Source organism: Scyliorhinus canicula, chromosome 5, assembly GCF_902713615.1.
Source record: "Scyliorhinus canicula chromosome 5, sScyCan1.1, whole genome shotgun sequence".
Classification (NCBI taxonomy): domain Eukaryota; kingdom Metazoa; phylum Chordata; class Chondrichthyes; order Carcharhiniformes; family Scyliorhinidae; genus Scyliorhinus; species Scyliorhinus canicula.
Window position 1 is genome coordinate 213,305,686 of NC_052150.1, and position 24,554 is coordinate 213,330,239.

At 48.7% G+C, this 24,554-nt stretch overlaps 1 protein-coding gene across 1 annotated transcript in view; it reads right to left on the bottom strand.

Moving 5' to 3' along the window:
- Window positions 1-8,115: 8,115 nt before the first annotated feature.
- The window catches only part of LOC119966561, a 33,827-nt gene continuing 17,388 nt past the window's right edge, over window positions 8,116-24,554 (bottom strand). The window contains exon 3 of the mRNA XM_038798454.1: window positions 8,116-8,232. Coding sequence (XP_038654382.1) covers window positions 8,135-8,232 — 98 coding nt within the window. The 3' untranslated portion in view covers window positions 8,116-8,134. The remainder of the gene's footprint in view (window positions 8,233-24,554) is intronic.

A 24,554-nucleotide genomic window follows, 5' to 3' on the forward strand; every position in this document is an offset into this window, starting at 1 on the left:
TTTTGGAGAGTAGTCCATGGTGAGTCTGATGGTGGGATGGAATTTATTGATCTCATCGTGTAGTCGCTTCAGTGATTCTTCGCCGTGGGTCCAAAGGAAAAAAATGTTATCGATGTATCTGGTGTATAACGTCAGTTGAAGGTCCTGTGCGGTGAGGAGGTCTTGTCAAACTTGTGCATGAAGATGTTGGCGTATTGAGGAGCGAATTTGGTCCCCATGGCTGTTCCGTGCATCTGGATGAAGAACTTGTTGTCGAAGGTGAAGACGTTGTGATCCAGAATGAAGCGGATGAGTACAGAATTGCGACTGGAGATGGGCAGTTGTCGGTCTTGAGAACTGAGGCTGTTGCAGCAATGCCGTCGAAATGGGGGATGCTGGTGTAGAGTGCCAAGATGCCCATTGTGACGAGGAATGTTCCTGGTTCAACTGGTCCATGGGTGCTGAGTTTCTGTAGGAAGTCCGTCATGTCGCGACAGAAGCTGGGCATCTTGTTGTCTGCTTTCTTGCATCTTTGTCGAAACTTAATGTCCGTGTCTATATGTGCGATCTTCCTGGAGATCCTCTCCACTTTGAGCCGGCAGTTTGCGGTGTTGATGGTAGCCATGATGTGGAGATGCCGACGTTGGACTGGGGTGAGCACAGTAAGAAGTCTTACAACACCAGGTTAAAGTCCAACATGTTTGTTTCAAACACTAGCTTTCGGAGCATTGCTCCTTCCTCAGGTGAATGAAGATGTATATTCCAGAAACAGATATTCAAAGATGAATGTAATGCGACATGAATCCCAGGTCCCGGTTGAGGCCGTACTCATGTGTGCGGAACTTAGCTACAGGTTTCTGCTACGGTGGGTTTTAAGATGCCCTCGATGTAGCCAGAGAGGTTCTCACACAGGGTCCCATTGCCTGAAACGATAGGACGGCCTGGTGTGTTGGCCTTTTGTATTTTTGGGAGGCAGTAGAGATCGCCAATGTGGGGAGTACGTGGGATGAGAGCATGTAGGGTGCTCTGAAGGTCTGGATCCAAGGTCTTGATCAGTCTGTTGAGTTGGCGGATGTGTTCCTTGGTCAGATCTGCGGGTAACTATAGTGTTCCTGGTTGTTGAGTTGTCGGTATACTTCTTTGCAGTAGTCCGTTCTGTTGAAATGAAATGAAATGAAAATCGCTTATTGTCACGAGTAGGCTTCAATGAAGTTACTGTGAAAAGCCCCTAGTCGCCACATTCCGGCGCCTGTCCGGGGAGGCTGGTACGGGAATGTTCAGTATGACGGTGGCCCCTCCTTTGTCTGCTGGCTTAACAACGTTGTTGCGGTTGGTCTTGACAGCACGGATGGCGTTGCGTTGTGCTTGGGTGACGTTCGGGGCTGTCTTGTGAATGCGACTGATGAATCTGGCATTGACGCGACTACTGACGGCTTGAGCATACATGTCGAGTCTAGGGCAGCGGCCTTCCGGAGGGGTCCAATTCGACTCTTTCCTCTTCAGTTGCCGCACCGCAGATCTCTCGGTCTGCTGTTCCGGTTCATTGGTAGTCTCCTTGGGTTCGCTGTCGGCTTCTTGGGGTCTGTGGAAGAATTCCCGGAGCCTCATTCGTCTGATGAATTCCTCCGTGTCTGCCGCGAAACTGATGGGGTCCATTTTGGTGGTGGTGCAGAAATTGAGCCCTCTGCTGAGGACTTCGATTTCATCTGGTTGAAGGGTGTAGTCCGACAAGTTGACAATAGATTTCCCTGCATTGTTTTCTACTGTGGTACCGGGGGAGGCTTGGTTGCTGCTGGTGGTGATGCCGCGTTTCTCAGGCTTCCTGTTCTTGGTGTGCATATAGGTGGCATAGTATCGTTGTCTCATCTGTTTAGCGGTGTTCCGCAGCTGGTCTGCTGCGTCCTGTGCGCAAGTTGAGAATATGGCCTCTATCTTGATTTCCAGGTTGCGTTGTCTGCTGTAGAGCTGGCATATGAGGTGGTTGAGGAGTGTGAGAGAGGTGCGACGGCAGAGTCTCTCAGCGTAGCCTGTGTTGTAGGTCAACTTGAGTGGGTTTGTGATCTGTAGCCCTTTCGGGTGTTGTAAGACTTCTTACTGTGCTCACCCCAGTCCAACACCAGCAACTCCACATCATGGCTACCATCAACACCGCAAACTGCCGGCTCAAAGTGGAGAGGATCTCCAGGAAGATCGCACATATAGACACTGACATTAAGTTTCTACAAAGATGCAAGAAAGCAGACAACAAGGTATGCCCAGCTTCTGTTGCGACACAATGGACTTCCTACAGAAACTCAGCACCCATGGACCAGTTGAACCAGGAACATTCCTCGTCAAAATAGATGTCTCGGCACTCTACACCAGCATCCCCCATGACGACGGCATTGCTGCAACAGCCTCAGTCCTCAACACCGGCAACTGCCAATCTCCTGATGCAATTCTGCAACTCATCCGCTTCATTCTGGATCACAACGTCTTCACCTTCGACAACAAGTTCTTCATCCAGATGCACGGAACAGCCATGGGGACCAGATTTGCGCCTCAGTACGCCAACATCTTCATGCACAAGTTTGAACAAGACCTCCTCACCGCACAGGACCTTCAACTGACGTTATACACCAGATACATCAATGACATTTTTTTCCTTTGGACACACGGCGAAGAATCACTGAAATGACTACACGATGACATCAATAAGTTCCATCCCACCATCAGACTCACCATAGACTACTCTCCAAAATTAGTTGCATTCTTGGACACACTCATCTCCATCAAGGACGGTCACCTCAGCACTTCGCTTTACCGCAAGCCTACGGATAACCTCACGATGCTCCACTTCGCCAGCTTTCACCCTAAACATTTTAAAGAAGCCATCCCCTAAGGACAAGCCCTCCGTATACACAGGATCCGACGAGGAGGAGTGTAACAGACATCTACAGACGCTAAAAAATGCCCTCGTACGAACGGGATGTGGTGCTCGACTCATCGATCGACAGTTCCAACACGCCACCGCAAAAAACCGCACCGACCTCCTCAGAAGACAAACACGGGACACAACCGACAGAGTACCCTTCGTTGTCCAGTACTTCCCCGGAGGGGAGAAATGACAACATCTTCGCAACCTTCAACACTGATGCACTGTCAATTACCACAAAGACGTGAGTAGTGGAATAATCGAGGCTTTATTGAGCTAAGATGTTGTGCCTCCTGTAGCTGCTACCTGAATGGCTGCAGCACCGGCAAGCACACACATTTATACGCCGCCTACTGGGTGGAGCCAGCAGGCAGGGATTTACCCATGTACCTCTAGTATACGTGCCTTACCGTAATATATATAATATTGCTCGTGGTGACTACCACAAACACGTAATCAATGAAGATGAACATCTTGCCAAGGTGATCCCACACCCCCACTACTTGCCTTCAAACAACCGTGCTACCTCAAACAAACCATTGTTTGCAGCAAACTACCCAGCCTTCAGAACAGCGACCACGACACCACACAACCCTGCCATGGTAATCTCTGCAAGACATGCCAGATCATTGACATGGGTACCACCATTACACGTGAGAACACCACCCACCAGGTACGCAGCACATACTCGTGTGACTCGGCCAACGTTGTCTACCTCATACGCTGCAGGAAAGGATGTCCCGAAGCGTGGTACATTGGCGAGACCATGCAGACGCTGCGACAACGGATGAATGGACATCGCGCGCCAATCACCAGACAGGAATGTTCCCTTCCAGTCGGGGAACACTTCAGCAGTCAAGGGCATTCAGCCTCTGATCTACGGTTAAGCGTTCTCCAAAGCGGCCTTCAGGACGCGCAACAATGCAAAATCGCCGAGCAGAAACTTATAGCCAAGTTCCGCACACATGAGTATGGCCTCAACCGGGACCTTCGATTCATGTCACATTACATTCATTCCCCACCATCTGGCCTGGGCTTGTGAAATCCTACCAACTGTCCTGGCTTGAGACAATTCACACCTCTTTAACCTGGGGTTACCCATATCTGGATCTGAAAAGACTTAATTACCTGCAAATGCTCACATTCAAAGCATTGTCTGGCATCTTTGACTTTGTCTATATATATGTTTCTGGAACGTACCTCTTCATTCACCTGAGGAAGGAGCTGCGCTCCGAAAGCTAGTGATTTGAAACAAACCTGTTGGACTTTAACCTGGTGCTGTAAGACTTCTTACTGTGCTCACCCCAGTCCAACACTGGCATCTCCACATCATAATTAAGTTAATAATACAATGAAGCAATGACAGGACAGATGATGTGTCAAGGCTGCAGCAGGTGGGGGCTCCTGTGTAACATTGGGATCCAGGGGAAACACATCTGCAGTAAGTGTTTACGGCTCAAGGAACTTCAGCTCAGGGTCATTGAGCTGGAGGCTGAGCTGCAGGCACTGCAACACATCAGGAGGGGGGAAAGTTATCTGGATACTTTGTGGCTGGAGGCAGTCACACCTCTTTGGCTAGGGTCTTCTGATGTTTTAAATTATTTGTGGGATGTGGGTGTCTCTGGCTAAGTCACCATTTATTGCCGATCCCTAATTGCTCTTGAGAAGTTGGTGCTGAGCTGCCTTCTTGAACCGCTTCAGTCCTGAGCTGTAGGTACACCCAGAGTGCTGTGTTAAGGAAGGGGCTCCAGGGTTTTGGCCCAGCGACAGTGAAGGAACAGCGATATATTTCCAAGTCAGGATGATGAGTGACTTGTAGGGGAACCTCCAGGTGGCGGTGTTCCCAGGTATCTGTACATCATGTGAATGGAGTAAGCAAGGAGACCCAGTGGGCAGGAGTGTGAGCCTCTGCAATTGTCCAATAGGTTTGAGGTTTTCTTAGTTTGTTTCAGTGAGATTGGGGGTTGCAGGTTGGATGAACAAATTGACCATGGCACCATGGTAAAGGAAGCCATTCAAGTGAAATGAAATGAAAATCGCAAGTAGGCTTCAAATGAAGTTACTGTGAAAAGCCCCTAGTCGCCACATTTCGGCTCCTGTTCAGGGAGGCTGGTAAGGGAATTGAACCGTGCTGCTGGCCTGCCTTGTTCTGCTTTCAAAGCCAGCGATTTAGCCCTGTGCTGAACCAGCCCCTCAAGTGGGGGGACCAAAAAGGAATGTAGTGGTAGCAGCGGATAGTATGGACGGCATGGTAGCATAGTACACTGGTTAGCACTGTTGCTTCATAGCACCAGGGTCCAAGGTTTGATTCTCGGCTTGGGTCACTGTCTGTGCGGAGACTACATGTTCTCCCAGTGTCTGCGTGGGCTTCCTCCGGTTGCTCCGGTTTCCTCCCATAAGTCCCGAAATACGTGCTGTTAGGTAATTTGGACATTCTGAGTACTCGAACAGGAGTGGGAATGCGGCGACTAGGGGCTTTTCACAGTAATTTTGTTGCAGTGTTAATGTCAGCCTACTTGTGACAATAAAGATTTTTATTATTATTACAGTGAGGGGTTGGATGCTGCTCTCTGCAGCAAAGAGTGGGAGTCCAGACAACTGTATTTCCTGTCCAGGGCCAGGGGTACTTCTGAGGCTGTATAAGGCTCAAGTCAGACCCTATTTGGAGTATTGTGAGCAGTTTTGGGCTCCGTATCTAAGGAAGGATGTGCTGGCCTTGGAACGGGTCCAGAGGAGGTTCACAAGAATGATCCTTGGAATTAAGAACTTGTCATATGACGAACAGTTGAGGATTCTGGGTCTGTACTCGTTGAAGGATGAGGGGGGATCTTATTGAAACTTACAGGATACTGCGAGGCCTGGATAGAGTGGATGTGGAGAGGATGTTTCCACTTGTGGGAAAAACTAGAAGCGGAGGACACAATCTAAGACTAAAGGGACACAATCTAAGACTAAAGGGTGGTGAATCTGTGGAACTCTTTGCCGCAGAAGGCTGTGGAGGCCAAATCACTGAGTACCTTTAAGACATAGATAGATAGGTTCTTGATTAATAAGGGGATCAAGGGTTATAGGGAGAAGGCAGGAGAATGGGGATGAGGAAAATATTAGCCATGATTGAATGGAGGAGCAGACTCGATGGGCCGAGTGGCCTAATTCTGCTCCTATGTCTTATGGTCTTATTATCACGGCCTGAGAGGAACTTGCGGTGAAAGGGGGAGGATCTAGTTGTCATGGTCCATGTAGGTACCAATGACATAGGTAGAACTAGGAAAGAGGTTCTGCATGGAGAGGATGAGGAGCTGGACACTAAACTAAAAAGCAGAACCTCAAAGGTTATAATCTCTGGATTATTAGCTGAGCCACCTGCAAATTGACATAGGGCACATAAAGTTAGAGAGATGAATACATGGCTTAAAATCTGGTGTAGCGGGCAGCACGGTGGTGCAGTGGTTAACAATGCTGCCTTACGGCACCAAGGACCCGGGTTCAATCCGGGCCCCAGGTCACTATCAGTGTGGAGTTTGCACATTCTCCCCGTGTTTGCGTGGGTCTCGCCCCCACAACCCAAAGATGTGAAAGGTAGGTGGATTGGCCACGCTAAATTGCCCCTCAATTGGAAAAAAACAATTGGGTACTCTAAATTTAAAAAAAAAAGTGCACCAAAATGTGTAACATCACATTTTTCCCCATTATATTCCATCTGCCCTGTTCTTCTGCATTTACTTAGCCTGTGTAAATCACTTCAAACTCTCTTTACATCCTTCAAATTTTGTCAGTCTTAGTATCAAATATGCTCCCCAATTTGGTAACATGCATAATTCTTTAAAATGTACTGCCGATTCCTGAGCCAATATTATTAAAGTAAATTGTGAACAATGGTCGTCTAATTGCAGCTTATCCTAGGTTATAAACATTGGTCCTGTTCCAGCCTCTTTTTTGCCAAGGTCACTCGTCACACCCCAGCTGATCCTTGTCGGGAGGGAGGGGCACCTGGACTGGTTCTTTCCGAAGAGTGGTGGTTGGGGAGGAGGAGTGGGGGAAGGGTAGTTTGGACATTGTGGGTAGGGTCCTTTGTGTGGATCTCCAAGTGGAGGTTGTCATGTTAGCACGGATGTTAGGAAACGGAAGCAGCGTGGGGGAGGGGCTGCAGTGGGTGCCCAGGGAGAGGGGGGCGATGCAGTTAGGCAGGGTTTGGGGGGGGGGGGGGTGGTTGGCAGGGTGGTAGGTTTGAGGGGAGGGGATGAGGGAAGGAGGTCGAGGAAGGGGGAGGTGGGGGAAGAGTGTGCTGGTGACGCAGGTGTTTTTGTGGCTAGGTGTAGACCGGAATAGAGGAGGAAACCATTTAGGGTAGGCCAGAACTAGAGAGGGGCCTGGAGTCAGGGGAATCTTCATGCCAGGTTGGGATGACGGACATTAATAACGGAGAGGTCCTGGAACCGCCTGTGAGGATGGTGACATGGAATGTGCAGGAGCTGAATGGCCAGGTTAAAAGATGCCGGGGGTTTGCCCATTTGAAGAGCTTACAGGCAGAAGTGGTCTTCCTACAGGAGGCATACTTGAGAGTAAAGGATTAGATGAGGTGAAGGGAGGGATGGGTTGGTCAGAGGTTCCACTCAGGGTTCAATTCAAAGTTGAGAGGGTGCGATTGTGTTGAACAAGAGGGTAACTTTTGTGGTGTCCAATGAAGTGCTGGATCCGGGAATGGGAACTGTTTTGTTATGCTCTTGACATAGCATAAGCTATTTCCTTGATGTGCACTCTGACAAAGGTAGGTTCAGACTTGAAGATAGCTTTAACACATTTATTAAACTGTTAACAATTCTCCTACTTGGATTCAACTCTCCTGTCAATCCTGCTATAGCTACTCAGACTGACAAACCAGTCTGCTACAATCCACATGGTGGGTGTGATGTGTTCCAAATCAACTCTGTGTACTCACTGAGTGTCTCCACTGGAAAGAGGAAGATCATGTGTGCTGTGTCCTTTTATATGGGTTGGTGTAATGCCCTCCTGTGGTAGTGTCACCTCTGTGTGTGTCGTGAATGCCCATTGGTCGTGCCCAATCTTACTGGCCTATTGGTTGAATGTCTGTGTGTCATGTCTCTGGTGCTCCCTCTAGTGTCTATCTAGTCTACATGTATTTACATTAACCCCTTGTGTATTTACAGTGATGCATATCACCACAGGGGCGGTTTGTGATGGCAAGTCAAAATCAAATTTAGTAGTGTTAATAAAATTAGTTTATTTCATCAAAAGAGCTTTGTGATCACTGCACCTTCCATCCTGGAAACTCCTCACAAAGATCACCACATCGGCGGCGGCCACTAGAGAGCTGAGAGCTGTTAGTGGAAAGAAAGAGGTTACAGGTGGACTTCAATCTGGTGTCGATAGGGAGGGCGTGGGACAGCTGCATTATGCAAAGGGAGTGTTTTATGGGCACGGGGAGAAAGCCAGCTGCTTGTTCGCCAATCAGTTGATACCACACAGGAGTTGGCGCAGGTTAGGATGTGGGGGAGGGCTGATGATGACTCCGGAAATAATTAATGGATACTTGAGGCACTTTGTCGGGTATTGTATGGGTCCGAGCCCTGAGCGGAGGACACAGAGATGGAGCATCAGTCGAGTTGGAATTCCCGGTGATGGAGCAGGAGAAGGGGCGGGGGACTGGAGGTGCCAATGGGACTGCAGTAGTTAATGTGGTGCATTGGTCTGATGCAATTGGGGAAGACACCGGGGCCGGATGGCTTTCCGGTGGAATTTTATAAACAGTTCTCGGTAGTGCGGGCACCACACCTCCTGGGGATGTACAATGATTCATTAACACGGAGAGAATTTCTGGCACGATGGCACAGTCATCCACCTCCTTGATCCCAGAGAAGGATAAGGACCCAGTGGAGTGTGAGTCTTATCGGCCCATTTCCTTGTTGAATACGGATGTGAAGATGCTGGCAAAGGATTTGGCAAGGCGATTGGAGGGGTGCGTGCTGGAGGTGGTCTCTGAGGATCAGACAGGCTTTGTCAAGGGGCAACAGTTGTCGAGTAACATTAGGCGGCGTCTGAACATGGTGATGACTGCCTCTCGGGTGAAGGTGCCAGAAGTTATTATTTCTATGAATGCAGAGAAGGCATTTGACCGGGTAAAATGGAGGTACCTGTTCGAGATCGTGGAATAATAATCTTTATTAGTGTCACAAGAAGGCTTACATTACACTGCAATGAAGTTACTGTGAAAATCTCCAAGTCATCATACTCCTGCGCCTGTTCGGGTACACTGAGGGAGAATTCAGAATGTCCAATTCACCGAACAGAACGTCTTTTGGGATTTGTGGGAAGAAACCCACATTACTCAGGCACTGGCTGATGTGGCACAGACCCAGAAGGTGGTGGGGCACAGTCACAGCATGATGCTGTGCAGACCCAGAGTGAGATGGTCCACTCCCTGTGCTCCATGGCCTCCAGGACTGGCAGCGCCAGGTGGAGGGGGAGCATCAGTGGTTAGCTGTCTTTGCACCCCTGTCCCATGGAGTAGCCCGGGGTCATCGGGCTCCCAAGGGAGGAGGAGGTGATGGGGCCCATGCTAGTGACTTCTAAAGGGGAGGTGCCAGAAAACCACAGTGCGACGGATACCCTTTCCCTACCCCCACCCTGGCGCATCTGATAGGTAGCAGGCAGAACAGGGTGGCACCACACCACCTGGGACACCTGGGCAACAGACGGGCCCACCCAGGCCCAATCACCCCAGAAGACAGCCGCCAAAGGGGAACCAGGTCACAGGCCGGGATCCACCTGGGTGTAGCATTAGGGCCCGTAAGGCCAGAAAGGTATACACCAGTTACTTTGGCATGTGTGCAGCACATATGATAACGATAGGGGCTAGAGCACAAATCTGTATACGTGTGTTCATTTGTTCACAATAAACACTTGTTCAAGACGTTGAAACCTGCCTCGGTGCTCTGCCAGAAGGATGTGAGAGACGGACTGGCCACAGAGGGGGCATTGAGGGGGGGGTTTGATGGGCGGGCGTTGAGGGTGGACATGGGCCATAGACCCCAGTTCACACAGCACTCACCCCTCTGGTGTCCCACCCACATCTCTCTTCCCCCTCCCCCACCTCTGCCCTGACCATCCCCAGCACCGTCACCCCAGGGATTCGATGGGACCAAGTGATGGAATGGCCAGCTCGCATGCCAGGATCACCCAGGTGGATGGTGGAGAGTGGTACCGTGGGCAGGAGTCAGACATTCTCAAACGATGTAGAGCACCAAAGAACAAAGAAAAGTACAGCACAGGAACAGGCCCTTCGGCCCTCCAAGCCTGCGCCGACCATGCTGCCCGTCCAAACTAAAATCCTCTACACTTCCGGGGTCCATATCCCTCTATTCCCATCCTATTCATGTATTTGTCAAGATGCCCCTTAAATGTCACTATCGTCCCTGCTTCCACCACCTCCTCCGGCAGCGAGTTCCAGGCACCCACTACCCCCTGTGTGAAAAATCTGCCTCGTGCATCTCCTCTAAACCTTGCCCCTCGCACCTTAAACCTATGCCCCCTAGTAATTGACTCCTCTACCCTGGGAAAAAGCCTCTGACTATCCACTCTGTCCATGCCCCTCATAATTTTGTAGCCTTCTATCAAGTTGCCCCTCAACCTCTGACATTCCAGTGAGAACAAACCGAGTTTATTCAACCGCTCCTCAGCTCCTCAGGGGCTGGTTTAGCTCACCAGGCTAAATCGCTGGCTTTTAAAGCAGACCAAGCAGGCCAGCAGCACGGTTCGATTCCCGTACCAGCCTCCCCGGACAGGCGCCGGAATGTGGCGACTAGGGGCTTTTCACAGTAACTTCATTGAAGCCTACTTGTGACAATAAGCGATTTTCATTTCATTTCATTTCATTTCATTTCATTTTCATTTCATTTCATTTCATAGCTAATGCCCTCCATACCAGGCAACATCCTGGTAAATCTCTTCTGCACCCTCTCTAAAGCCTCCACATCCTTCTGGTAGTGTGGTGACCAGAATTGAATACTATACTCCAAGTGTGGCCTAACTAAGGTTCTATACAGCTGCAACATGACTTGCCTATTTTTATACTCAATGCCCCGGCCAATGAAGGCAAGCATGCCGTATGCCTTCTTGACTACCTTCTCGACCTGTGTTGCCCCTTTCAGTGACCTGTGGACCTGTACACCTAGATCTCTCTGACTGTCAATACTCCTGAGGGTTCTACCATTCACTGTATATTCCCTACCTGTATTAGACCATCCAGAATGCATTACCTCACATTTGGCCGGATTAAACTCCATCTGCCATCTCTCCACCCAAGTCTCCAAACGATCGAAATCCTGCTGTATCCTCTGACAGTCCTCATCGCCATCCGCAATTCCACCAACCTTTGTGTCGTCCGCAAACTTACTAATCAAACCAGTTACATTTTCCTCCAAATCATTTATATATACTACGAACAGCAAGGGTCCCAATACTGATCCCTGCGGAACACCACTAGTCATAGTCTTCCAATCAGAAAAGCACCCTTCCATTGCTACTCTCTGCCTTCAATGACCTAGCAAGTCCTGTATCCACCTTGCCGGCTCACCTCTGATCCCGTGTGACTTCACCTTTTGTACCAGTCTACCATGAGGGACCTTGTCAAAGGCCTTACTGAAGTCCATTTGGACAACATCCACTGCCCTACCTGCATCAATCATCTTTGTGACCTCCTCGAAAAACTCTATCAAGTTAGTGAGATACGGCCTCCCCTTCACAAAACCGTGCTGCCTCTCGCTAATACGTCCACTTGCTTCCAAATGGGTGTAGATCCTGTCTCGAAGAATTCTCTCCAGTAGTTTCCCTACCACTGATGTAGGTTCACCGGCCTGTAGTTCCCTGGATTATCCTTGCTACCCTTCTTGAACAAAGGAACAACATTGGCTATTCTCCAGTCCTCTGGGACATCACCTGAAGACAGTGAGGATCCAAAGATTTATGTCAAGGCCTCAGTAATTTCCTCTCTTGCCTCCTTCAGAATTCTGGGGTAGATCCCATCAGGTCCTGGGGATTTATCCACCTTAATATTTTTCAAGACGCCCAACACCTCGTTACATAGACCTGACCTACTATTATTGCCATCCCAGGGCCCACACCCCATAGTGGGTCAGGTAGGAATCAGGGAGGGGGTTGCAAAGGTTGTGCCACCTACTATGCCTTCTCAGGCCCCATGAACTGCCCATTCTGATCCTCTTCTGCATCCTCCTCATCGAATGATGCCTGGCATACATCCCCCTCCTCTGAAATGTCTCCCCTCTGCTGCGCAATGTTGTGGAGGACACAGCAGGCCACCACGATGTGGGAGACCCACCTAGCACAGGGTCCAGCTTGAGCAGCCTCCGCTCATATAGCCTCAGTTAGTCCCCCAGGGCTGCAGCGACCAGGATGAAGGCCACCATTCCTGGTTGGATTCCGAAGTCCCTTGTCTGCAGGGGGTGAACGTCAGACATGTTAGAATGGTTCTCCCGTACCCAACCAGGTCCATTGGGCTACACGGTGATCTCAGTCCGCACTACAGATCCTGCCCGGACTTACCACCCCCCCCCCCCCCCCCCCCCACCCATCTCCACCATACCCGGCTGTTCCCACTGGCACTCAGCCCTCTGCATCACTGGTCCTGTTGGTGCCTGGCACCCTGGGGTCCTCTGGCCCTGGCCCCTGCTGCCAGTGGTACTGGTGGCTAGTGCTGCCCATGCCAGCGGTGCGCTCCGCAGCCGCCCGATGGTATTCTGCAGGGACTACTGTGGGTGTTGTCCTTGGGTGGGCCGCGTGCTGCCCCACTGGCGGGTGGTGCCCGGTTGGGAAGGGGGAGTTGGTGGGGGCTGAGGAGGCTAGGGTGTGGGGGTGGTGGGGTGGGGCACTCATACGGCTGGTGGCATTCTGCACAACCACCGGTGAGTGGGGTATGCAGCACGGTGGCTGCCTTGCAGGCCACGGCAATGACAATCCGTGCCTGGACATCCCGGTCATCCTGACCCCATGACCCATCCTCTGGTCACCCAGAAAGAATATAGGGAGTGTGATGACTGCAGGCTCTGCTGTTGTAATTTTGGTGAGGAAGATAACCGAGTGAGAAAAGACTGGATGATCTGAGCTGTGACTGGTTTGGAGGGGATTAGAAAGTAGGGTGGAGCAAGGTTGTGAAGATCAAAAGTTTTTGGAGATAATTACATAGATTCTACAGCACAGAAACAGGCTATTCAGTTCAATTAATCAATGTCAGTATTGTACCCCACACACGCCTCTTACCACTCAAATTATCTCTTCCTAAACCTCAATTATTTCTCTATTACCTTCAACCCAAACTATCTGAAAGAAGCTTGCTGACATCTATTGAACCTCCCAACTCATTATGGTCTCAGCTGATGTTAATATTGGACAGGTGGAATCCCAGAATGAAACCTGGCTTGGTAGATCCTGGGCGTGATTTAATGGCCATGCTGCACCCGAAATGGAGCTGGCCGTGGCGCAGCATGACCGATAGAAGCTGATTAGTCCCACCCCTGGGTTTTACCTGGCTCACAATGCCTCGTAAGATTTAATACGATCTCGTGAGACGTTGCGCTATAAATCTCGCCCATTGTGGGAGGAATTACATTTTAGCAAATCTGCATATTAAAACGCAACAGGCTAATCTCACTTTAATGTGCAGATTCCCAAGTAACGCAAGACATGGGATCAATTGCCAAGGAGATTGTAGGTGAGTGCCGTTCAGTACTGGCTGCCACAAATGGGGACCAGATGGAATGGCATGCATGGGGGTCTTCCAGGGGATCACAGGCCCCTGGGTGCACGCACTTTTGGTAGGATGGCACCCTGGCACTGTTGGTGCCACCCAAACACCCTGGCAGTGCCATCTGTCACTGCCAACTAGTGGGGCACTGCCAGTGTGTTGGGCTATATGCGGCCTTGGCTGCGTGTTCCCCTTTGAAGCCCCTTATCAAATGCGAGTCGCGTTTTATAGCCTTGTGCTTCTCAGTGCTGCGAGCGCCGGGAAATTGTTTTCTAGAAACTGTAGTGATCAGTTACTGAACACATTCACCAGAGGTCTGTTAAAATAAAGAATAAAACATTTATTAAACAAGAAAAAAGAACTATATTACACAAGACAAGGTTAGAAAAATTTCAATATAAAAAGCAGAAAATGTTTCAAATTCACACTTATTCCTTTTATCGCAACAACCCTTACATACACAAAACCCCAGTGAAGATTTACCACTATCTCAACACCAAGGTTTCTTGCTTGGGCTAGCTTACTTTCAAACAGTTTTATTACGGCAGGCTTCTTTTAAAAAGAAATTTCCAATTAAGGGGCAATTTAGCTTGGCCAATCCGCCTACTCTGCACATCTATTGGGTTGTGGGGGTGAGACCTACGCAGACATGGAAAGAATGTACACTCCACACGGACAGTCACCTGCTGGCTGGAATCCAATCCAGGTCCTCAGTGCCTTCAGGCAGCAGTTCTAAACATTGCACCCTTATGGCGAGCTTCTGAGCATTCACTAGATACATTTCTTCAGCTGGTATCTTTCCTTGAGCCACCCAAAACCTGCAATCTAAATTCACCACTACTTCAACTTCAGAGTAAACACATGAGTTCCCTAAACTCAGTTCCCCAGCCAGGTTGAAGAGATTAGGCCCTCTACCTGAACTCTTTGGTAGATATGCACACTAACTGACTGCCCTTTGTGTTTTGTTGCCTCTCTGTGTCTCTGGGTTTTAATTTCAATAAACTGCTAACCTCTTGGTGACCCATCTCTTCACTTCAAGAATTGTAAAGCCTCATTAAAAATGCATCTGAACAAACAAGACTCCAAACTTCCCAGCATCCATCTCACAAAAAACTCTGAATGAAATTAAAAGCAGGTTTCACCTTTCCTAACACCCAAATACAAAATATACATTAAATTTACAGTGTTGAAGGAGGCTATTCGGCCCATGGAGTCTGCATCAGCCCTTGGAAAGAGCACCTTACTTAAGCTCACGCCTCCACCCTATCCCCATAACCCATAACCCCACCTAATCTTTAGGACACTAAGGGGCAATTTAGCATGGCCAATCTACCTAACCTACACATCCTTGGACTGTGAGAGGAAACCGGAGCACCCGGAGGAAATCCACGCAGACACGGGTAGGAAGTGCAAACTTCACACAGTCACCCGAGGCTAGTATTGAACCCAGGTCCCTGGTGCTATGAGGCAGCAGTGCTGACCACTGTGCCATTGTGCCGCACCAATGTTGACTATCTACCTGATGTATCCCCTTAATTACTTTATAGACTTCTATAAGATTGGCCCTAAGCCTCCTTTGCTGCAGGGAAAAAAGCCCCAATCTATCGAGCCTCTACTTATAACTCAAACCATCAACTCCCAGCAGCATCCCAGTAAATCTTTTCTGTACTCTTTCTAGTTTAATAATATCCTTTCTTTAATAGGGTGACTAGACCTGTACACAGTATTCCAAGTGTGGCCTTACTAACATCTTATACAACTTCAACAAGATGTCCCAACTCCTGTATTCAATGTCCTGACCAATGAAACCAAAAATGCCTTCTTCACCACCCTGTCCATCTGTGACTCCACTTTCAAGGAGCTATGAACCTTTGTTCCATAACTCTCCCCAACACCCTACCATTAACTGAGTAGGTCCTGCCCTGATTTGGACACAGACGTAGAATTTACAGTGCAAAAGGAGGCCATGAGGCCCATCGAGACTGCACCGGCCTTTGGAAAGAACATTCCACACCTCCACCCTATCCCTGTAACCTAGTAACCCCACCTAAACGTTATGGTCACTAAGGGCAATTTAGTGTGGCCAATCCACCTAACCTGCAGATCTTTGGACTGTGGGAGGAAACCGGAGCACCCGGAGCAAACCCACGCATACACGGGGAGAACGTGCAGACTCTGCACAGACAATGACCCAAGCCGGGAATCGAACCTGGGACCCTGGAGCTGTGAAGCAACTGTGCTAACCACTGTGCTACCGTGCTGCCCCTATGATCTACCAAAATGCATCACCTCACATTTATCTAAATTAAACTCTATCTGCCATTCATCTGGCCCAATTGATCAAGGTCCCATTGCAATCCTAGATAACCTTCTTCACAGTCCACTATGCCACCAATCTTGGTGTCATTTGCAACCTTACTAACCATGCCTCTAAATTCTCATCCAAATCATTGATATAAATAACAAATAAAAGTGGACCCAGCACTGATCCCTGAGGGAAACCGCTGGTCACTGGCCTCCAGTTTGAAAAACTACCCTCCCCAACCACCAAATTGCCATCAAGCAATTTTGTATTCAATTGGATACCTCACCCTGGATCCCATGAGATTTAACGTTATGCACGAACCTATCATGCGGTATCTTGTCAAAAGCCTTGTTAAAGTCCATGTAGACAACATCGACTGCACTGCCCTCATCTACCTTCTTGGTTACCCCTTCAAAAAACTCAATCAAATTGTGACATGTGATTTTCCACTCACAAAGCCATGTTGACGGTCCCTATTCAGTACTTGCCTCTCTAAATGCCTGTAGATCCTGTCTCTCAGAATATCTTCCAACAATGTACCCACCACAGGCGTTAGGCTAACCGATCTGTAGTACCCAAGCTTTTCCCTGCGGCCTTTCTTAAACAAAGGCACAACAATTGCTCCCCTCCAATCTTCAGGCACCTCACCTGTGGTAGTCGACAATTGAAATATCTCTGGGAGAGGACCCGCAGTTTCCTCCCTAGCCTCCCAAAATGTCCTGGGATATATTTCATCAAGTCCCAGGGATTTATCTACCTTGATGTGCTTTAAGGCTTCCAGCACCTCCTTCTCTGTAATATGTACACTCCTCAAGACATCACTATTAATTCCCCCAAGTTCCCTAACATCCATGCCATTCTCAACAGTAAATACCGGTGAGAAATATTCATTGTGGATCCGTGCATAGATGACCTTGTAGATCCTTAAGAGGCCCTACTCTCTCCCTCGTTACTATTTTGCCCTTTATGTATTTGTACAAGCTCTTTGGATTCTCCTTTGCCTTAGCCAAAACAATCTCATGTCCCCTTTTCGCCCTCCTGATACCTCTCTTAATTCTACTCTGACAACTTCTATACTCTTTAAGGGGCCACTTGTCATATGCCTCCTTTTTGACCAGGGCCTCAATGTCCTGAGTCATCCTGGGTTCCCTACTTCTACCAACCTTACCCTTCACTCTAAAAAGAATGTGCCTACCTGAACCCTAGTTTTAAAAAAAATATTTTTACTCTCCTTTTTCACATTTTCTTCAGTATTTACACCCCAACAAATAATAAACGGTAATGAATACAATGTCAATCCCCCGACCAACAACAATGTTCCCATCCTCCCACCACCCCCAAACAATGACCCACCTGACAATATAAGCATCAAATAAAACTAAACCTCCCAAGGAGGAAAAAAGAGAAAGGAATCAGGAATCTCCCCTGGTCACCGTTGACACATATAGTTCACCAAGCCAACCCCCCCCCCCCTAATATTCAATTCCATCCAATCCCCGAAAGAGTACCGTGAATGGCACCCATGAATTGTAGACACCCCCCCCCACCCGCCTCCCAGACTCCTCCCCTCCACTTCCTCTTGCAAACTCCTCCCCCCAACCTCGGTTCGTTCCCCCAACTTTCACCCCGGCTAGACTCACCGAAACCTGTTCTACCAAGCTCCAATGGTCGCAGCCCCTCCCCCCACCTCACTCCCATTCATTGGCCGGCTTAAACCGGCCAGCACGTAGGCCCCCGTCCGGGTCTCCTTCACCCTTGCCCGGTCCCAGGAAAACCAAGAAATCCCCTTTAGCACACCCCCAGCATACACACCCAAGCCCCAAAGAACCATCATTGCAAATTAAAGTCCCAACTCTTCCCTTGTCCAAATATACAGCGTTGACTCATTTAGTACATACACCAACACGCAGTGAAAAAATAAAGTTACATGAGGCTACATCGGTACACAACCAATACTCAATTCTGCCACAGTCCTTCTGCCTTCACAAACTCCTCCACCGCTTCCGCCGTCCCAAAATAAAAGTCCTTGGATTTGAAGATCACCCTCAACTTAGCTGGATATACTATGCCGCACTGCTCCTTGCTGATGTACAGTGCCTTCTTCACCCGGCTGAAGGCAGCCCGCCTCCTCGTCAGCTCCACCGTAAAGTCTTGGTATATACGTATACCAGCTCCACCCCACTGCACCTCCCGCTTCTGCTTTGCCCAGCACAGGACTTTCTCCTTCACGCTATATCGATGGAAACACACAGTTACTACTCTTGGTGGCACAGTTGCCTTTGGTATAGGCCTCCACGACCGATGAGCCCGATCCAGTTCGTATTGAGAGGGATCGTCCCCCTCCCCCAATAACTCGTCCAACACCGTGGCAAAATACTCCGTCGGTCTCGGGCCTTCCACCCCTTCGGGCAGACCCACGATCCTCAGATTCTGCCGCCTGGATCTGTTTGCCAGGTCTTCCATTTTGCCTCGCAGACCCTTGTGGGTCTCTGTCACCTTCCACAACTCCTTCCCCATCGAGGTGAGTTAATCACTGTGCTGCGGTAATGCCTCTTCCACTTCCTTCACCGCCTTGCCTTGCTCCTGCACCTCCGTCACTGCGCTTGATACCGCCGCCCTCACCGGGAAAATCTCCTCCTCCACCAGCACTTTCAATACCGCCCCCATCTCCTTCTTCATCACTTCCATGTGCTTTGTGAACTGTTTTTCAAGTTCCACAACCATCACTTTGGTCATTTTGTCTGCTGTGAGCGATGCGGCCTTTCCCTGGTGCTCCAGCCTCTGCTTTCCTTACAGATCCTGCGCTAACTTTTCCACTCACCGGCAGACTTTCATTAACCCTCTTTTTCACGGCCGTTTTTTCCCAAGCTTGGACATTTCTCCTCCCTGTGCCTTCTGACAGCTGTTTCAGCCTCTGTTGCCCCTGGGACCAGGCCTTAAAACCCTGAAATTTCTATTCCCGAGTGGGAGCCCTCCAGTGTGCGGCTGCCTCCCGCCCGCTGTCACCAGAAGTTTCCGCTGAACCCTAGTTAACACACCTTTGAAAGCGTCCCGCTTACCAGCCATCCCTTTGCCAAACAACATACTCCCCCAATTAGCTTTTGAAAGTTCCTAACTAATACCATCAAAATTGGCCTTGCCCCAATTTAGAATTTTAACTTTTGAGCCAGACCTATCATTCTCCGTAGCTATCATAAAACTAATGGAATTATGGTCAGTGGTCCCAAAGTGAACACTTCTGTCACATCTGAGTTATAAGCAGAGGCTGGATAAGCTGGGAATTTATTCCCTGGAGTGTAGGAGGCGTAGGGATGATCTTACAGAGGTCTATAAAATAATGAGGAGCACAGATAAGTCAACATCTTTTCCCAAAGGTAGAGGAGTCTAGAACTAGAGGGCATAGGTTTAAGGTGAGAGGGGAGAGATACAAAAGAGACCAGAGGGGAAATGTTTTCACACAGAGGGTGGTGAGCATCTGGAACGAGCTGCCAGAGGCAGTGGTAGAGGCGGGTACAATTGTTTTCCTTTAACCATGGGCAGGGTGGGTATCGAGGGATATGGGCCAAATGCGGGCAAGTGGGACTAGCTTAATGATATAAACTGGGCAGCATGGACAAGCTGGGCCAAAGGGCCTGTTTCCATGCTGTAAACATCTATGACTTATTTCCAAATTGGAGGTCACGTTTTGCCCCCTCTTTAATCGGGCATTCCACATACTGAATGAGAAATTCCTCCTGAATACACTCAACAAATTTCTCTCCATCCAAACCCCTAATGTGAAGGCTGTCCCAGTCAATGTTGGGATAGTTAAAGTCCCCAACTATTATCACACTACTTTTCTTGCAGCCATCTGTAATCTTCTTACAAATTTGCTCCTCAATTTCCCATTGACTATTTGGGGTCCTATCAATCAAAGTGATCTCTCCCTTCTTATTTTTCAGTTCCACCCATATAGACTCAGTGGGCAAACCCTCGGATATATCCCCTCTCTGTACTGTAGTTATATTCTCCTTAATCAGAAACGCAACTCTCTTATCTCCTGGTCTATCTTTCATATAGTATTTCTATCCCGGAACATTGAGCTGCCAGTCCTGCACCTCTCTGAGCCATGTTTTCAGTAGTAACTATAATATCCCAGTCCCGTGTACCCATCCATGCCCTGAGTTCACCTGCCTTAACATCGGGCCTCTTGCTCTCTGCCCTGCTTTCTCAGACCATCTGCCCGATCATGTTTTGTACACTCTCCCTGTGTTTTATTTCTCTTAGCCTTACTGTACCCATTCACTGACTATGGAGGCTATATTAAACTTGTGTAAAACACTGGATCGGCCACACTTGGAGTATTCGTTTTCCAGTTCTGGGGCCACACTACAGCAAATATCAGACTGAATTAAACAGAGTGCAGAAAAGATTCATGAGAATGGTGCTGGGGATGAGGAGCAGATACATGAATAGGTCGGAAAAGCTGGAGTAAGAGAAATACTGTGGATGCTTGGATTTGAAACAAGAACAGAAGACACTGGAAAAACTCAGCAGGTCTGCCAGCATCAATTCGGAGAGAAACAAAGTTAACAATTCATAGAATTTACAGTGCAGAAGGAGGCCATTCGGCCCATTGAGTTTACACCAGCTCTTGAAAGAGCATCCTACTTAAGCCCATGCCTCCACCCTGTCCCCGTAACCCAGTAACCCCACCTATTATTTTTGGACACTAAGGGGCAATTTAGCGTGGCCAATCCAACTAACGTGCACAGCTTTAGATTGTGGAAGGAAACCGAAGCACCCGGAGGAAACCCACGCAAACGCGGGGAGAAAGTGCAAACTCCACACAGTCACCTGAGGGCGGAATTGAACCCAGGTCCCTGGAGCTGTGAGATAGCAGTGCTAACCACTGTGCCACCGTGTCACCCCATTTCGAGTCCTTTGATGCTTTGTCAGAACTGAAGGGAGGGAGAATGTATTAGAGCTGTAGAAACTGCAACAAAAGTTGCAACTTTAAGAACAAAAGACCTGGTGGGAGAGGACGGTGGGGTGTTGCATTAAGGTAATACATGTGTGGAATATTTTAAACAAATGAGAGAGTTTAAGATGGAGGATAGAAGTCAAAAGTCAGTGTTGAGTCCCGAGGGCTATAAGGTGCCCAAATGGAAGATGAGATGCAGCTCCTCCAGCTTGTGTCGGGCTTCACTGGAGCATTGCAGCAGGCCAAGGACGGACATGTGGGCATGGGGGCAAGATACTCCACCTGCGGAGGTGGTAGAGGCGGGCACGATAGCATCATTTAAGATGCATCTAGACAGATATATGAACGGGCGAGGAACAGAGGGAAGTAGATCCTTGGAAAATAGGCAACAGGTTTAGATAAAGGATCTGGATTGGCGCAGGCTGGGAGGGCCGAAGGGCCTGCTCCTGTGCTGTAATTTTCTTTGTTCATTGTTCTTTAAAATTATATGCAACAGGAAGGTTGAGGCCATATTTGTGGACTGAGCAAAGATGTCCTGCAAAGTGGTCACCCAGTCTGTATTTACTTCTCCAATGTGGAGGAGACCACATTGGAAGCAGCAAATACAAATTGAAGGAAGTGCAAATGAAACGCTGCTGAACCTGAAAAGAGTATCCGGGGCCTTGAACGATGAGGAACATAGAACAGTACAGCACAGAACAGGCCCTTCGGCCCTCAATGTTGTGCCGAGCCATGATCACCCTACTCAAACCCACGTATCCACCCTATACCCGTAACCCAACAACCCCCCCCTTAACCTTACTTTTATTAGGACACTACGGGCAATTTAGCATGGCCAATCCACCTAACCCGCACATCTTTGGACTGTGGGAGGAAACCGGAGCACCCGGAGGAAACCCACGCACACAGGGGGAGGACGTGCAGACTCCACACAGACAGTGACCCAACCGGGAATCGAACCTGGGACCCTGGAGCTGTGAAGCATTTATGCTAACCACCATGCTACACTGCTGCCCATAAGGAGGAGGAGGTAAAGGGGCAGGTGTTTCACCTTTTGCGATTGCAAGGAAAGGTGCAGTGGAAAGGGTTGGGAAGTTGGGGAGGGGATGGCCTCACGTTTCACCCCATTAGTCTCGCATTCTAAGGGCCATCCGCCGCTATTTCCGCCAGCTCCAGCACAATGCTACCATAAAACACGTCTTCCCCTAACCCTTCCCCCATCAGCATTCCACAGGGACCGTTCCCTCCATGACACCCTGGCCTATTCCTCTATCACACGAGGGCCCAAACACTCCTTTTAGGTTGAGCAGTGTTTCACTTGCATGTCCACCGATTTGGTTTATTGTTTCGCTGCTCACAATGCGGTCTTCTCCATATTGGGTGACCACTTTGAGGAACACCTTCGCTCAGTCTGTAAGCGTGACCCAACCTTCCAGTTACACACTATCTTAGCTAAGCATCTTGTTCTCATGCCCACGTGTCCGTCCTTGGCCTGCTGTAATGCTCCAGTGAAGCCCGGCACAAGCTGGAGGAGCAACATCCTATCTTCCAGTTGGGCACGTTGCATCCCTCAGGACTCAACATGGAGTTGAGCAACTTTAGATTTTGACCTTCCCATTTTAAACCCCCTTTATTTTAAATATTCCATAGATGTATTACCAAATGCAAAACCCCTCCTCCCCCTCTCACACCAGGCCATCTGGCTTTTGTTCTTAAACTTGCTGCGTTTTGTCGCAGTTTCTACAGCTCTAACACATTCTCCCTCCATTCGGTTCTGAGGAAGAGTCAAAGGACTCAAAACGTTAACTCTGTTTCTGTTTCCATAGCTGTTAATAGATGTTGGCAGGCCTGCTGAGATATTCCAGCGTTCTCTGTTTTTGCTGGAAATGCTAGGATTTTTATTCCTGGAGAAGAGATTGAGAGGAGATTTGATAGAGGTATTCAAAACCATGAGGGATCTGGAAAGAGGAGGTAGTGAAAAACTGTTCCCACTGGTGGAAGGGTAGCACACAGGAAGGCAGATTTAAGGTAATTAGAAAAGAAGCAATGGAGAAACTTTACACTGCAACTGTGGTCAAAAACCAGAATGCGCTGCCTGAAAATATTGTGGAGGCACGTTCCATTGAGGTATTCAAGAAGGTAGGTATTCAATTATTACATGTAAAGGAAGAATATGCGGGATTATGGGGAGAAGATGGAGGAATGGCATTAGGTGCAATGTCCATTCGGAGAGCTGCCACAGACATGATGAGCTGAATGGCCTCGTTCAATGCTGTAAAATACTGTGGTTCTGTAAAATTCCCTCAAACAGCAATTTGTTTTTTTACTGGTGTTGATTATGAGATATGATCAGAAACTGAACTGGACTAGCCATATAAATACTGTGCCTATGCAGGTCAAAGGCTAGGAATCCTGCGGCGAGTAACTCACCTCCTGACCTCCCTCCCCCCCCCCCCCCCCCCCCCCCCCCCCCCCAACCGCCCAAAAGCCTGTTCACCATCTACGAGACACAAGTCAGGAGTGTAATGGAATACTCTCCACTTGCCTGCATGAGTGCAGCTCCAACAACACTCACGAAGCTCAACACCATCCAGGACAAAGCAACCTGCTTGATTGCTCCCCCTTCCACAAACATTCAATCCCTCCACCACCAACAAACAGCGGCAGACATGTGTGTCATCTACAAGATGCACTGCAGTAACTCACCAAGGTTCCTTAGACAGCACCTTCCAAACCCATGACCACTACCAGCTAGAAGGACAAGGGCAGCAGATACCTGGGAACCCCACCATCTGGAGGTTCCCCTACAAGTCACTCATTACCCTGCCTTGGAAATATATCACTGTTCCTCCACTGTTGCTGGGGCAATTTCCTGGAACTCCCTCCCTAACAGCACAGTGGGTGTACCTGCACCCCAGGACCTGCAGCGGTTCAAGCAGGCAGCTCACCACCATCTTCTGAAAGGCAACTAGAGATGGGCAATAAATGCTGGTCGAACCAGCGACGCTCACATCCCATAAATGAATAAAAGAAAATGAAAGAACTTCCTGCTTTTCTTGAAATAATGGGATCATTTACATTTACCTGAGTGAATAAAATAGGGCCTCAGGTATCCATGTCATGTGCGGGAAGCATAATGCTCAGCTTAATGCTTTTGTCTGGGACTTCTTCCATCACAATTTTAACTGACGCTTTAACAAGAGAAACCCCTGTTAAAATAGTGAAGGTTCATATATCCCAGCATCCCATGGCACAGTTTTAATAATAATAATAATTATCGCTTATTGTCACAAGTAGGCTTCAATGAAGTTACTATGAAAAGCCCCTAGTCGCCATATATTGGCACCTGTTCGGGGAGGCTGGTAGGGGAATTGAACCCGTGTTGCTGGCTTTGTTCTACCTTACAAGCCAGCTGTTTAAACGGTTTTAATCCAAGCTACAAATATAATTTGAACTGGCCTCGCCTTGGTGGATATGTTTCACTGGCTTTTGACCAGATCATTGACTCGTATAAAAGCAAAGGTCTACGGGTGCTGTAAATCTAAAATAGAAACAGAAAATACAGGAAAAATGCAACAGGTCTGGCAGTGTCTGTGGGAAGAGAAACAGAGTTAAT